The 16,700-nt window shown below is 31.1% G+C and overlaps 1 protein-coding gene across 1 annotated transcript; it reads right to left on the bottom strand.

Moving 5' to 3' along the window:
- Window positions 1-4,232: 4,232 nt before the first annotated feature.
- On the bottom strand, window positions 4,233-7,880 carry LOC105973628 (putative RING-H2 finger protein ATL21B). Its single transcript, XM_012998662.2, has 2 exons — window positions 7,130-7,880; window positions 4,233-4,798 (listed from the first exon to the last, which is right to left on the bottom strand). Exons 1-2 carry the CDS (start codon window positions 7,830-7,832, stop codon window positions 4,299-4,301), a joined length of 1,203 nt encoding a protein of 400 aa, XP_012854116.2. The 5' UTR covers window positions 7,833-7,880; the 3' UTR covers window positions 4,233-4,298.
- Window positions 7,881-16,700: the final 8,820 nt, after the last annotated feature.

Genomic DNA, 16,700 nt, shown 5'->3' with positions numbered 1-16,700 from the left:
ATAGGTATTGAAGCAGTGAAGGAACTAATTCTCACAACATGGAGCGTATTTCTACAGAAAGTAGCGGAGATGATCAACAACGCTAGGAATGCAGAGAAACTGAGTTCAGTTTCTCAGGCTCAAGCGGCCACTACGACTACGCAGGCGGCCGCTACTGAAGCACAAGTCGCCGCAAGCGGCGGCGTCCGATGCCAAAATTGCCATTCAAGCTTCCGGCGAGGCGGACAGGTTAGCATTGACGGCAGCTTTCTTTGCGACTAGTGCGGCCAACTCGGAGGATATCAGCGTGCTATGCACCAAAAAGGCCACGACGACGGCGGACATAGCCGTGTCGTCAACTTCTAGGGCAATGGAGGCGGCGGATAGAGCTGAGACCGCATCCTCTTCGTTGGCGGCTGAATTCGCGATTTTCCGCCGTAGTATGTACGTCTTAAGCGCAATTGTTGTATGTGGTGTTGGTTTAGCAGTCTTCTTACCGGCGACCTCGATCTCCGGCTAATCCACCTAGATCTCCGACCACTCCACCTCAATCTACCAATACTACTCCACCAACCGTAATACCCGATAACTTGACTGCTTTCTGGAGTTTCCTGAACGAAGGGTTATTTGAATCCGCATTGACGTATACTGAACTTCCTATACAAATACACAACTTCCGATATTATGGTAGATGACTGAATTTCCAGACTATGTGCATAACACATAAAATACACAAAAAAATCTAAAAAAAAAAACGAACACAAAAGCATATAAAAATACGCACAAATTCAAACAAAACACACATGAACACTTCATAAAAGTGCACACAAATATACAAAACACACATGAACACATAAAAAACATCAAAAAAAAATAATAATATTACACAAACACACATACATACGACCATGAGAGGAGGATGAGTATGGTTTACCTCTTTTTTCCCCCTTTCTCCTCTATTTTCTCATTATCCTTTCTTTATGCATTTGTTATGAACTCTAACATACCACAACATTATTGACAAAGATAGGGGCTTTCGATAAATCTCCCATAATTTCTTATATATGTGTGTCTCTAGAAAAAAAACCAATAAATCTATCATGATTATTATGTGTGTGTGTGTGTGCGCGCGCGCTCACATGATGTTTGTGGAAGAAAAGAGAAATGATGAGATCTTCAAATCAAAAAAAAATAATAATAATCAACCACTCATGCATTTAATTTGATAGGTTCACGCCCGTCGGTTGTTATGACTCAAAACCTACGGCGCCGAATTCAATGTTCGAATAATGAAATCATTCGGGCTATTGAAGCCTCCGTCGCCGGCTCCAAGCCCCAGATTACACTACCAAATACAACACCACCTCCCATAGCACCGGGAAAATCAACACTTAACCTTTTGGATATTTTGCGATAATATGTGAACAAAATTAACAAGAGAATAATCGATGAGTACATATCAACACTTAACCTTTTGGATATTTTGCGATAATGTGTGAACAAAGAAAATAATCGATGAGTATATATCTCCTACATATATTTTACTCTTGCTAACACTTATTGAGAATACAATCATACACCTATTTATACTACTCTAGGCATAAGAGGTACATGCATCATATTAAATAAGGTTCATCATGAGTACCTAGATATACATGTATTGCATATTTATTTTATCCTATACATTGTACATGTATTTAGATAGTTCTAGAAAGTGCATTATATTTCAACAAAATCAACCACCAATTTGGAAGGCAGGTTCAGATAAAAAAAATTATTTGTTTAACATTTAACATAGCGTGAATTGTAAGAAAAAATGTTGTTCCGTTATTTTGAATTCTTGAAATATTCACCTTTTAATTTTAGGGGTATTTACAAATAAGTCCATCAATGAGCACTTATTCATAAAGAGATTCAAACAATAAACTCTTTTACAAATAAGTTCACATATGGTCCAATTTTTTGTAAAAGACTAAAATAGTTCCTCGTACTTTAATATGCTCCAATTTCATCCATTAATTTAATTTAACCCCAAATTTCACAAATAATTCAATTTTGACCCAAAAACATTTTTATGCACAATTTCGTCAGTCAACGCCGTTGACCGTCGGTCTCTAGCATTGACTTTTTTTTCTTTTCCGCCACCGGTTTCTGGCGTTGACTTTTTCGATTTTTTTTCTTTCTTTCTTTCTGTAACATCTATTTTTTCGTTTAAACATCAATATTGCTGTGATTGATAGTAATATTAACTATATTACTGTTAAACACAGTAAAATTAACTATACTACAGTTTAACACAATAATATTGCTATATTAATCTCTAGTACAGTAATATTAACACAAAAAAATGCATTATTATTGTGTAATAGATAATATTACTATGTTGACCGTTTAACAAATGTAAACATAATAAAAAGCCAAAAGAATTAATATTACTGTGAGTGACAGTAATATTACTATAACAACAGTAATATTACCGTCAACCACAATAATATTACAATAATATACAGTAATATTATCACGTTACTCCGTGAATAACTCAAACAAACAAAAAAATCTAAACAAAATAATAATATTGATGTAGTTGACAGCAATATTACTATAACAACAGTAATATTACCGTCAACCACAGTAATATTATTGTATTTACAGTAATATTACAATAATAGACACAGTAATATTATTATGTTACTCCGTAAATAACTCAAACAAAACAAAAAATCCAAAAAAATAATAATATTGATGTGGTTGACAATAATATTATTGTGTTTACAGTTATTTTACTGTCAACGACAGTAATATAATTACGTTGACTTGTCAACAAATCAAACAAAAAAAAAATAACAAAAAAGAAATAACAATAATATTACGTTAATTTACTGTCAATGACAGAACAATTACATAAATGTGTTGTCAACGGCAATACAATTACGTTAATGTACTGTCATTGAGAGTATAATTATGTTAATTTACTGTCAGTGACAGCACAATTACGATCAACATTTAGCGGCGGACGTAAAAAAAAAATAATAAAAAAAAACACTAAGAAAACACTAAAAAAAATCAACGCTCGGAGACCGGCGGTCAACGCCGGATATCCGGCAGCGGAGAAAAACAGACCAGAAAGAAAAAAAATAATAAAAAAAAGTCTAACGGCGGAAACCGACGAAAAAATCCGGAAGAAAAAAATAATAAAATAAGTAAAATAAAAAAATCGAAAAGTCAACGCCGGAGTCCGGTAATTGCAGTTTCTTGAATATATGCTCTTGAATATATTGAAAATTATCGATTTTGCTTGGTAATTGCAGTTTCTCACTGGTTTACATCTTCAAAAACAAGTTGGGGGTTTTCATTCATGAATATTGCCAAAGAGGATTTTCTTATTGACGGTTGTTGCACCGTTGGAGTGGAAATCTCTGTACAAGTCATTGTGTAGGCATTGGAGTTACTTGTTCTTATCTCTATTCCTTCGATAAAATATTTGAATTATTTTATTTTCACATTTGAACTTGAATAGTTTTTGTGTTTGTTTTTTCTTCTTAGTTATTGTTTGTTTGGAAAAATCGTACGGTAAGGGTCCTTGTTTCTTACACTTATTAATGTTTAGTTTAAGGTTTTGACTATTTATTCTTTTGTCCATCACAAAACCAGTACTAATTTTGTTTTAAGCTCCCGTAAAACAAAATCCCATAAACATCAGCGTATTTTTTGTTTTACGCTCCGTAACTTTGTCTCAGCTAGACTTGGGTAGAATAGGCGAGCAAGTGCAAGTATTAGTAGCATAACAAAAACATATGCCTCGCCATGAATATATTTGCTAGCAGCAATTGTGATACATTAATTACATTTTTCTCAATTATGTTATTTATCATTCTTAATTAATTCGTTAAAAGATAATTGATTAAGTACTAATTTTTATCACGATGTAAGGTTTTTTCTGGGAAATTATGGCTTTCACCCCTCAAGCTTACACCGATTTTTCATTTGGTCCCCCATGTTTACAAAAAACACATTTGGTCCCTCATCTTCTAAAAGTTTAACATTTTTTTGTCATTTCCGTCAGCTTACCGTTAGTCCGTTAGTTAAGGCAGTGATGCGCACACGCTTGATTCCGTTAGTTTTAACTCAAAATTGACGGAAATAACCAAGTGTTGAATTTTTGAAACATAAGGTACCAAATGTGTTTTTATGAACATGGGTGACCAAATATGAAATCGGTGCAAACTTGACGGCAAAAACTATATTTTTCCCGCTTTTTTTTTTTAAATTTAATTTATCATATTTATTAATTTTCTTCCTCGACAATAAAAAACCATGCCCTAATTACCATCCAACGTTGCCGAAGAAGATGAAGAAGATACCGACACAGAGGAAAAAGACGTGCCGACCGAACACCTCTCCGGCGAATTCCTACACAGAGGGCAAGTCCCGTTGAGGCGGAGCCACTCATCTATGCAATCGGAATGGAAGTAGTGGTTGCATTCCGGTATGCTTCTTAATTTCTCTCTGGGCTGATAATCGGAGAGGCAGATCGGACAAGTGCCGTCGCTCGGCTTGGGTAGTCGCCGGCTTTCGCCAAGTACCGTCGTGGGGTATGATTCTATGGTGGGCCCGTCGAGGCCGCTGATCGATCTTGTGATTGCGATTGCCGGCCGTTGATCGGAGACTGAGGTGGGGAGGCTGGAGTTTAGGTGGCGGCGGTGGAGGCGGCGGAAAGATTGGATTACGCCGCAGGCGTAGCAGGCGAGGCCGATTGCGCATATGAGAGCTGGCATTCCGACTCCGATTATGATGCCGTATTTGGCGCTTCTTGGAAGACCTGTTTAAAATATAGTTTATATAGTTAATAGTATATTGTAGGGAATCCCTTCAGTTTGTATTAATTCCACATTTGGTCCACCATATTCATAAAAAACACATTTGATCCCTTATGCTTCAAAATTTCAACAATTTTAGACTTTTTAGTTAGGTCAGCCAATAATCTGTTAAAACTAACAGAATCAACATGTGCCCATCTGCCTTAACTGACGACGTTAGGTTGACGGAAATGTCTAAAAGTGTTAGATTATTGAAACATGAGGGACAAAATGTATTTTTTTGAATGTGAAAGACGTCACATGAAATAGTGCAAATTTGAAGGATGAAAACTGTAATTTTCCCATACATTGTGTGAACTTATAATAAATGTTTTATTGGCTAAACGAAATAGTATGTGAAATGAAAATTGACATTCTATTGGCCATATAATAATTCAAATATAAATTCCCTATTATTTTACCTTAGAAAAAAAAAACTAATTTTTATGTGATCAATGTTGTTTCATTTTTAATAGGGTAAATTACAAACACCCCCTGAGGTATGGTCAAATTACAAAAACACCCCTCTTGTTTGGATAATTACAACCACCCCCTCAACTCCTCAAATTTAGAGGAATCTTCGAGAATATATGAAATATTATCACTTTTGTACCCGTTTTATCCCATTCAAACACTACATTATGAAGCAAGATGATCATAATATGTGATTTTTAGAGCTTGTATATATCAGTTTGTGGTGCATCGGAAACTGTATTTTTACACAAAACGAGTACAAACTAGAGCACATTCCACGGATTCTAGATGATTATGTTGAATTTGGCACCATAAGGGTGGAGGTGTAAGAAAAAATCATAGTTGAGGAGGGTAGATGTAATTATCCAAACAAGAGGGGGGTTTTTGTAATTTGACCATACCTCAGGGGGTGTTTGTAATTTACCCTTTTTAATAATATCATTTTTAGCTTCAAATGTGATTTTAACCATTTTTTATTTTAGATTTAGCAAAACTCAAAATACGAAATTTATAGTTATTTGAGTTAGCTTTTTAAACCAACTTTCCCATTAATAATTAATTCATGCTTTGTAATTCAGAATTTATCCCATACCAACAATATATGTCATTATGTGCAGATCAACGGTTCATAATCAACCAGTATACATCACCAGGTGTAACATCAAATAAATCCGTAAAATAGACACTACCTAATGATATTTTTTATCAAATAAAAATGAAAAGAACTTTAATTTAATAACATAAATGAAAATATTCAACACTAATAAACTAGCATTTTAAATAAAAGGAAAAAAGAAAAGGTGGGTGGCCACTAGAATAATCTTTTTTCACACAAAATTCCAAACAGCTACTATAAAAGAAGCCAATGTGTCATTTTCATTCTACGTGTCATGGGTGCCTCAATAGTCAAATATTTATAATGAAAGACAATAACTTTCTAGACTTGTCATATTTGACCCGTTCAAACTATTATGTCCAAGCCACGTGGACCAATTAAAATCAAGAACAGCTTTCGGAAGCACTACAAAATAGTGGTTTAATTAATTTTGTAAATCCCATTTATTTATTAATTTCCCGGAATTTTGGGACACTGCAAATAAATTCAAATGATAAACACACACTTGCACACTAAGCACTCACTTGCTTTAGTTCAACTAACAAATTAAACAAAATTAACCATCTTTCTGCATTCTAAGGTTTGGTTTGGTATTTCAATAATTTGTTATGTCGAATTTCCAATAATATAATTGACTTTCATTTAATTATTTAGAGTAAATTACAAATAAAATTATGAAAACCCCTCGTGTTTGCATAATTACAACCATTCCCTCAATTATAAAATTTCTCACATTTCCACCCTCAACTCCTCAAATTTAGTGGAATCTTCTCAATTATATGGAATACTATCACTTTTGTATCCGTTTTATCCCATTCGAGCTCCATATTTTGAAGCAAAATGATCATAATATGCGTTTTTTGGCTTGGCTATATCAGATTGTGGTGCATGAGAAATTGTATTTTTACACAAAACGAATACAAACTATAACACATTCCGCAAGATCTAGACGATTATGTTAAATTTGACACCATATAGGTAAAGGTGTAAGAAGATTCATAGTTGAAGAGGTAGATGTAATTATACAAACAAAAGGGGGTTTATGTAATTTAACTATACTTTATGGATTGTTGTAATTTACCTAATTATTTAATCTTATATTTTGGCTAATCTTATATCGCCAACCAAACTAGGCCTAAGTATTAGGGATTTACAATCTAATTAAAAAAAAGGGAAATTAAACAACCAAAATTAAATTACTCACCGGATTTAGAAGGCCGGTAGCAAACAATTTCGGGGCCGGAATCATCCTTATACCCGCAAACGCCGCCCCGACTTTCGCAGTCGGAGCAATCGGGTTGATTCCAAACAAGCTGAAGATCCTCCCTCAAATCCATCGCCGACCAATAGAACTGCGCAAGCGTCCACTGCAGAGGAACCAAAACGCTCCCTATCTTCCGGCACGTCGGCGGCACCTCCGCCGCCGCCGCCGCCGGCCGAGTATTGGTGGCCAGAACTGTGTGATTCCTCCCGCTCAGGCAAAACAACGGCATGTAGTAGTAACGGGTCGAGGTGTAGTCCAAATAGTCGGAGGAGCAGTTCAAGAAAGTATAGTTCCTCGTGTAGGCGCCCCGGAAAGGAGAACCCAACAGCGAGAAGTTGAGGATCCGACCCGGTAGGCACGAATCCGGGTCGTTGATGAAAAGGGCCTGCGCTGCGTAGTCGATGTGGTCAACCACGAACTCGCCCGATTTTGGGAGGTTCAGGATCGTTTGGTTGAGGGCGTTGCAGTACAGGTCGAAACCCGGGTGGCCGCACCGGGTCGGGTTGCGGTTTCTTAACCGGAAAGGGAACCGGATTCGGGGCCCGAATACGGCGTCGCATGAATCGGGTTTGCATGGGTTTGCAGATAGAGGTGTGAAGATGGAGGAGCAGAGTATGATGATCAGAGCTGTGGTTTTTTCCATTTTTTGGTTTGTGCTTTGGTCTCTCTTAATTTTATTTTTCTTTGTAAAAAGTTATTAGATTTGGATTAAGAAAAGGGTAAATTACGAAACAACCCTGAAACTTAGGCTAAATTACCGAAAACACCACCACATATTCGTAATTAACAAAATCCCCATGATGTTTGTTTCAGTCTTATATCGAGACCCCCTTGCGATGTAATTATTCACGAAATCTTTTTTTAATTCCAGTTAATATTTCACGAAAAATGTCAATTAAACCCCTATAAAAGAAGTTAATTGCAAATACCACCCCTGTGAAATCTCTAATTGTCAAATACCCCCTGTCAAAAAAAAAATTCACACATGGCCCCCTGTGTAACAAAAGTCAAGGCATCGAGACCCCTCGTAGCAAATCGTGTCCCTCACGCGCTACTAGTGCGAATTTTTATCCCTTTTTGCGTGTGAAATGTCAGAAACACCCCCAAATCAAAAAAAAAAAATGCCCAGCTCTCACCTTCTTCTTCGCGTTCCTCAGGGCAGCAGAACAGGGGAAGTTTGATTTCTTACAAATCAAACACCACCACCTCTATTCCGCCGTTACACCACCACCACCCACAAACGCAGAATGAAATTCAAACCGCAACTCACGATCTATGATAATTCCATCTCCGCCAGCATGATTTTGATGATTTTAATTTTTTCTATCACACAAGTTGATTTCTCTTCAAGAGGAATCATGGACCATTTTGTTCAGATTTGTTAGTCCTATATGAATTTCCTGGGCTACATTTGTGGGGGGTTGTTTCTTGGTTTTGGGAGCTTGGGAGACTCCCCTTTTGCTTCGCCGCCTGTGAGGGTTGACTTCCGGCGAGAGGCTTGGCCCAGACGATGAGAGTTTCGGCTTCTTCTTCATATATTTGGCCGTTGCTGGCGGCGCCGTTGCTACTGAAGCAGCTCCTCTCAGCGGAAGAAGACTGGAGCAGCGGCGGACGGAAATTGAGGTCGTCGGCGTCGGAGGGCTTTTTTTTGTCGAGCTATTTATTATTATTATTATTATTATTATTATTATTATTATTATTATTATTATTATTATTATATTTCGAATTTTTTATTTAAAATTGAAAAACTATTAAAAAAATTATAAACACTAATATGATTTACTAATGCAATAAAGCCCTGGGGCATTCTTGTCTTTTTACGCTTGGTCAAAGGTTAAAATGAAAATGGGTGCAGTGTGCTTCAAAACATGTTACACAAGGGGGTATGAGCTAATTTTATTTTGATAGGGGGTTATTTGACAATTAGAGATTTCACAGGGGTGGTATTTGCAATTAACTCCCTATAAAAGTGTCATTTCCTTATGTTACTTTTTTACAGATAAAAATTACTCTCATATTGATAATAGTGTACCAGAAAATTTGTGAAGGTGTTATTTAAGAAGTAAAGGTTTTCCGTGTAAAGCCCAAAGGAAATCCTTGTCTTTAAAAGGTAGCATAAAGAAATTTCACGTTTGTAGGGGTAGAATCGATATTTCATCGAGAAACTTTACTTGGAATCAAAGATATTCCATGAAAAATCGCACCTTAAGGGTGTTGGTACAAGATGGAAACAAACGTCGGGGGTTTTGATAATTACGAATAAGTGGGGTGTTTTTAGTAATTTTGCTAAGTTTAGGAGTTTTTCGTAATTTACCATTAATAATAATAATAATAATTAGATTAGAGTAGGTGACATCAGATTTTGACACTGACTGTGTATTTAAATGTTGACGTGGAGAAAATTGTTTAGGACCAACTATTGGTGACGAAGAAAAAAATGTTAAATTATGCTAGACTGCTTTGGCCTAATTTCTAGATTAGTAGAACTATTGGGAAAATTACTTTGAAATATAAGGCCTCGTTTGGTTGCAAAAATTAGTCATATTTAACTAAATAATTAGTCAATAATTTTCTAGGTCAACACAAACTATTATGTTATTATGTTTTTTTTTGCCTTATTTTACCTTTTAGGGAATTTTTTGTTGCATTCCGAGTGCCAATAAAATAATTTATCGAAATTTCAGTAAATTATGTAATTTTATATTAGTTAATTTTATTTTGGCATCCAAATAATTAATCAATATTCTTATTTAATTTTGGGCATGTAAATTGTAAAGTCGGTGGTGAGAAGTCAATGGTTATGATTTCAATAAAAAGAATATTGAATAAAATACTGCAATAATACCTTTACTTGTATTTCACTTGAGTTTGGCGGAAAAACAACTTAAAAGTTGAACTATCTGCATTCTTTGTGGCGGAAAAACAACTTAAAAGTTGGAACATACAATCTCATCCGTTGATATGTTACTCGCCGTTGACCATGTTTGACCAGAAGTAATATTACGGATTTTCCCTGCATGTTTTATTTTGATCGTAACTTTTGCGTCCAATTTCGATCGAACTAATTCAAGTTGCATTAAAAAAACGATGACATGTTATACAACTATCATGTTTTGTATTTCCTAAAATTTTATTTGTATCACGGTCAAAACTCGCATCAATTCTAAATTCTAAAATTTTCGTTCCACAAAATAAATGTTGAATTGGGTCGGGTCGGGTCGGGTTAATATATGATTTGGATTTCGTAAAATTGGATCCGTGTAACAAATCATTTCTAGTTCTTATATGGGCCTTAACATATCATTAATATAGTAAATATGGGCCGTACTTTTCCTTATACGGGCCTTAACAAATACCATTTACAGTTCTTAATGGGCCTGAGGAGGCCGGCCCATCATAATTGCTCTCTAATATAATTCTTTAAAAAAAAAAAAAAAAAAAAAAAAAACTCTATAATATGATTAATTACGGTCCACCCTTTATTTTCCCCCCAAAAAAAAATACTCTCACTTTCCACAATAACTGTCTCTTTTTAAAAATATTTTTGTTTCATATTATCTGTCACTTTAGATTTCCAATACTGCATTAAATGCATTTTTCCTGTTTTAACTTTACTAGTAATTGTACCCGTGCGATGCACGGGACAACAAATTGCATTGTTTTGATGTTGTAACAATCTAAACAAACGTTTAATGTATCGTATGATCAAAATTCTATTATAATCATTCATTAATAATTCATCAGTGGAACATTAATAAGTATACTACACACACACACAAAAAAAAAAGCAAATAAATTTACTGTTGAATAATTTTCCAAATGAATTGAATCAGCTAATACCAGTAGATTGAAATTTTGAACCAAGAAAAAAATCATCAACTATCTCTTTCATGTTGAGCTTAAAAGTAATTAGATTTAATAACTTAGTTAACATAATCAAAACTAAACTATCAACAACATAAGGAGATAAAATATGATTACAATCAAAAATATTATTTAAAATAATATTTAGGAGATAAAAATTTGATACAAATCGAAAATAATATTTAAGAGACAAAAATATGATAAAAATCGAAAATAATATTTAGGAGATAAAAAACTAATAAAAACATGATAAAACTCGAAAAAAAATATTTAAAATATTATTTAGGAGATATAAATTTGATAAAATTCGAAATTAATAATTAGGAGATAAAAATCTGCTAAAAGTTGAAAATTATATTTAAAATTATATTTAGGAGATAAAAATTTGATAAAATTAAAAGTTATTATTTATAATAATATTTAGGACATAAAAAATTTGATAAAAATAAAAAATAATATTTAGGAGACAAAAATATGATAAAAATAAAAAGTAATATTTAAAATAATATTTAGGGGATAAAAATATGATACAATTAGAAAATAATATTTAAAATAATATCAAGGAGATAAAAATTTGATAAAAATTGAAAAAACAAAGTTTCTTTCTTTTATATATAAGCTATCTAGGAGATAAAAAATTTGATGAAAATCGATAATAATATTTAAAATAATAATTAGAAGATAAAAATTTGATAAAAAAATATATTTAGGAGATAAAAATCTGATAAAAATCGAAAATAAAATTTAAAATAATAGTTAGGAGATAAAAATGTGATAAAATCGAAAATAATATTTAAAATAATGTTAATGAGATTAAAGTTGATAAAATACGAAAACAATAATTAGAATAATATTTAGGAGATAAAATATGATTAAAATCAAAAATATTATTTAAAATAAAATTTAGGATAGTAAAATTTGATAAAAATAAAAATAATATTTAGGAGACAAAAAATCTGATAAAAATCGAAAATAATATTTAGGAGATAAAAAACTAATAAAAACATGATAAAACTCGAAACAAATATTTAAGATATTATTTAGGAGATATAAATTTGATAAAATTCGAAGATAATATTTAGGAGATAAAAATTTGCTAAAAGTTGAAAATTATATTTAAAATTATATTTTAGAGATATAAATTTGATAAAATTAAAAATAGTATTAATAATAATATCTAGAAGATAAAAATTTGATAAACATAAAAAATAATATTTATGAGACAAAACCTGATAAAAATAAAAAATAATATTTAAAATAATATTTAGGGGATACAAATACGATACAATTCGAAAATAATATTTAAAATAATATTAAGAAAATAAAAATTTGATAAAAATTGAAAAAAGAAATTACAAATGTGACATTAGGGTTTCTTAGGGTTGCCCTAGCGTTTCTTTCTTTTATATATAAGATAAGCTATCTAGGAGATAAAAATTTGATGAAAATCGATAATAATATTTAAAATAATAATTAGGAGATAAAAATTTGATAAAAAAAATATATATTGAGGAGCTAAAAATCTGAGAAAAATCGAAAATAAAATTTAAAATAATAGTTAGGAGATAAAAATGTGATAAAATCGAAAATAATATTTAAAATAATGTTCATGAGATTAAAGTTGATAAAATACGAAAACAATAATTAGAATAATATTTAGGAGATAAAATATGATTAAAATCAAAAATATTATTTAAAATAATATTTAGGATAGTAAAATTTGATAAAAATAAAAATAATATTTAGGAGACAAAAAATCTGATAAAAATCGAAAATAATATTTAGGAAATAAAAAACTAATAAAAACATGATAAAACTCGAAACAAATATTTAAGATATTATTTAGGAGATATAAATTTGATAAAATTCGAAGATAATATTTAGGAGATAAAAATTTGCTAAAAGTTGAAAATTATATTTAAAATTATATTTTGGAGATATAAATTTGATAAAATTAAAAATAGTATTTATAATAATATTTAGAAGATAAAAATTTGATAAACATAAAAAAATAATATCTATGAGACAAAATCTGATAAAAATAAAAACTAATATTTAAAATAATATTCAGGGGATACAAATACGATACAATTCGAAAATAATATTTAAAATAATATTAAGAAAATAAAAATTTGATAAAAATTGAAAAAAAATAATTACAAATATGACATTAGGGTTTCTTAGGGTTGCCCTAACGTTTCTTTCTTTTATATATAAGATTAATGAAACTATATTCATTAATTTTCTCTTATAAATCATTAAATATTAAAGGTTGTTTTAGTCATTTTTATATGATTTTTCTAAAATCAAGATATATTTATTAAGTTTCTTAATCATTGTGAAAATTGAAAAATGACAATTATTTAGGAACCGATGCAGTATTATTTTTTCTACCTAAACATAGCACATTGTCGTCAAAATTAAATCACACAAAAATTGTTAGGTCTAATTTAATAGTATGGCTGAATTTTAGATTCTTGCTCGCGCAGGCCACGTTACCAGTGTTGATTTCAAATAACCAAATCAATAAAGACAAATGAGATTATTATTATTATTATTATTATTATTATTATTATTATTATTATTATTATTATTATTATTATTATTATTATTATTATTATTATTATTATTATTATTATTATTATTTATTATTATTTAATTGTTTTTTAGAGAGAGATTAGGAAATATTGCGACCGTGACTTATATATATAAACAATTATGTCACATTTCAACAAATAGATTCTCTCCTCACCAACAAGATCTAAATAAATAATTTTATTGCATCTTTGCTTCTTCGATCGTCATTTAGTATTTGCTTTATTAGTGGTCGTGTTATTAAATTTTTGACGGTCTGCTGTAAGTAGTACATTATCAATCAATAATTGACTAATTAACGTAGACAGATTAAATGGTCCAACACGTGAACTTCACGTCGGTACCTTGTGATTGGCCATGGCATGTAAGCCTAGCCTAGTAATTAAATTGGGGAAATTTCACTTCTCCCATTTTACTTTGGCTCAATATCACTTTATTCTTTTTACTATCGATTGCAACAATTTGCCGTTTGTACTTAAACATTATCTCAAAGAAGCCATTGCTATTACTTTTTAGATTTTTGATCTTAATACCGTTTGATCTAAATCTGAAAATTACAATAAAATCATCCCTCTCAATTTAAATAATTATTAAAAATTAAAAAAAAATATGGCTGGCGTTGTGGACTATGTTTTCTCGTTGTCTTGAATTTTTTTTAATAATTATTTAAATTGGGAGATATGGGGTTTTTATAATTTCAGAGTTTAGATCAAACGGTGTTAATGTCAAATGTCTGACACATTGAGACAATTTTTGAATTACAGGAGCAAATCGATGCAATCGACAATAGAAGGGATAAAGTGATATCGAACCAAAGTAAGAAGAGGGAAAGTAAAATTTACCCAAATAATTAACCATAAGGACATAGCAAAATAAATTTAATTGCTCAAATACTAATATTACCAATCCTATGCCTCTTGTCAATAGTTTTCTGGCATAACTCATTAAACATGACTTGTTCAATGCAGTTTATACATGTCATTTAGTCTTTTGTGCAAATTAACGATTAAAATTCACCGAATGCACCGGTGTAAATAACTCGTACCACATTATAGAATTCGATAGAAAATTTGAATAGCGGTCAAATAATTATAAATATTTAAATGGGTTCACACTCATTGTTGAATAATATTTGTCTGCACCGAATTATGTTCCTATTAGACCTTGTCAGCCTGATTTTGTGCCGTAATTTATATTAATCTCATGTGATTAGTCAAAAAAGACTAAATAAAAAATAAAAAATAAAATAAATTACTACTTCATTTTCTACCCCAAAGATCTTAACACACTAGACGTGGACTATTTTTCACAGTTTTTGCTGACTGGTTCTTGGCCATTTTGAATATTAATCCAAACTGTATTATTTTTTTATTTTTTTTAAATGCATAATAATAATAATAAGTAATGTATATTGTTATTTGTTAGGTAGTATATTTAATATTTATTTAATGGACCCTATCACTCTCAATGACTGACTGATCAATTTAATTATGCGACCCCCGCTGCTGTAACTTGACTCTTTTGGTGAAGGAATAGTCCTTATGATAGTTACTGAAATCATTTATATTTATTTATTTATTTATTGTGACATAAAATTAGTTGAGGAAATAAGAAATCAAGAAGAGTTCGTATGCATTTATGACAACATTTAAACATCTCATATTACAATAACTATGTATGCAATATTTTAATTTAATATGTATATATAATTTGTTAATCGCGTACGGATATATTTAATTTGATTATATATAATGTAGAAAATAATATTTATTGGCCAAGAGTTAGTACACTTAATACCATTTATAAATTTTGAAATTCTAGTGTATATATATATATATATATATATATATATATATTGAAATGAGTAAATATATATTTTAATAAACAAAAAATATAAATTATCTTATATATAAACAAAAGAAACGCTGGGCGACCCTAATGCCATTTATGTAATTTGTTTTTTTTAAATATTTTATTCTACTAATTTTCTAACTATATTTACAACAATTATTAAAATTGACACTCAACCGTGAAGACTCCTTCCGACTTTAATCCCCTATTTTTCATTAATATATCTTAAATCTTAAAAAATAAACATAAAAAATCTATTTGTTAAATTAATTTTTTTTTTTCACTTTTAAAATACGACTAGCATAGAAAGGGGAAAAATGCTAGTAATAATAATAATACAAATGATTAAAGATGTTAAAATAAAGGAGAAGAAGACAAAACCCTAATATATTGATTAATTAATCCCCATGCAATATATATATAATGCAAGTGGTACATGAAACTCTATTAAAGTGGGATGAGCCCACACTCACATGCAATTGTTAACCACTCTCTACTGCTCAATTATTATCAGCTTCTTCCTTCCCCCATACTTTCTGGATCCAATTTCACAGTTAGCAACAAAAAAGAGAGAACTGTAGCATGGGGAACTGCATAGAAACTGCATGCAAAAAAATCCCAGAAAAGATGAAGGAAGAAGAAGAAAAGAGTAGTGGTGGAAACAACACGAGAATCAAGATTATGCTGACAAAGGAGGAATTGAATTGGCTGATGACGGAGCTGCAAAATAAAGAAGTGAAAAGAATTGAGGATTTGTTGGGAGAGATAGAGTTGCAACGAAGCAGACAGAAAATTAATGTTGTTGTTAATTGGAAACCATCTTTGGACAGCATCGTCGAAATTCCTGAAGTGCCTGATGGAATGGATAGATCATGACTCTCTCTCTCTCTCTCTCTCTCTCTCTCTCTCTCTCTCTCTCTCTCTCTCTCTCTCTCTCTCTCTCTCTCTCTCTGTAAGTGATCTACTGGTAATTTTGTATACCAAGATCTTAATTAAATTTCGGTTAGGAAAACAAAAAAATAATGTTAAAGTAGAAGAGTTTCGATTTTCAGTTTCAGCAGTAATTTAGTATTATATATTATATATTATTATCTGTTGAATATAAATATATACATGTTTGTAAAGCTTTTCTTGAATCCTCCGAAATGTCAGATTTAGTTTTTTTTTTGAGAAATTCAAGTCATTAAAAGGTTTTTTGTTG

This window comes from Erythranthe guttata, chromosome 1, assembly GCF_056151865.1.
Source record: "Erythranthe guttata isolate IM_541 chromosome 1, IM_541, whole genome shotgun sequence".
Taxonomy (NCBI): Eukaryota; Viridiplantae; Streptophyta; class Magnoliopsida; order Lamiales; family Phrymaceae; genus Erythranthe; species Erythranthe guttata.
This window is presented reverse-complemented; position numbering and strand designations above follow the sequence as displayed.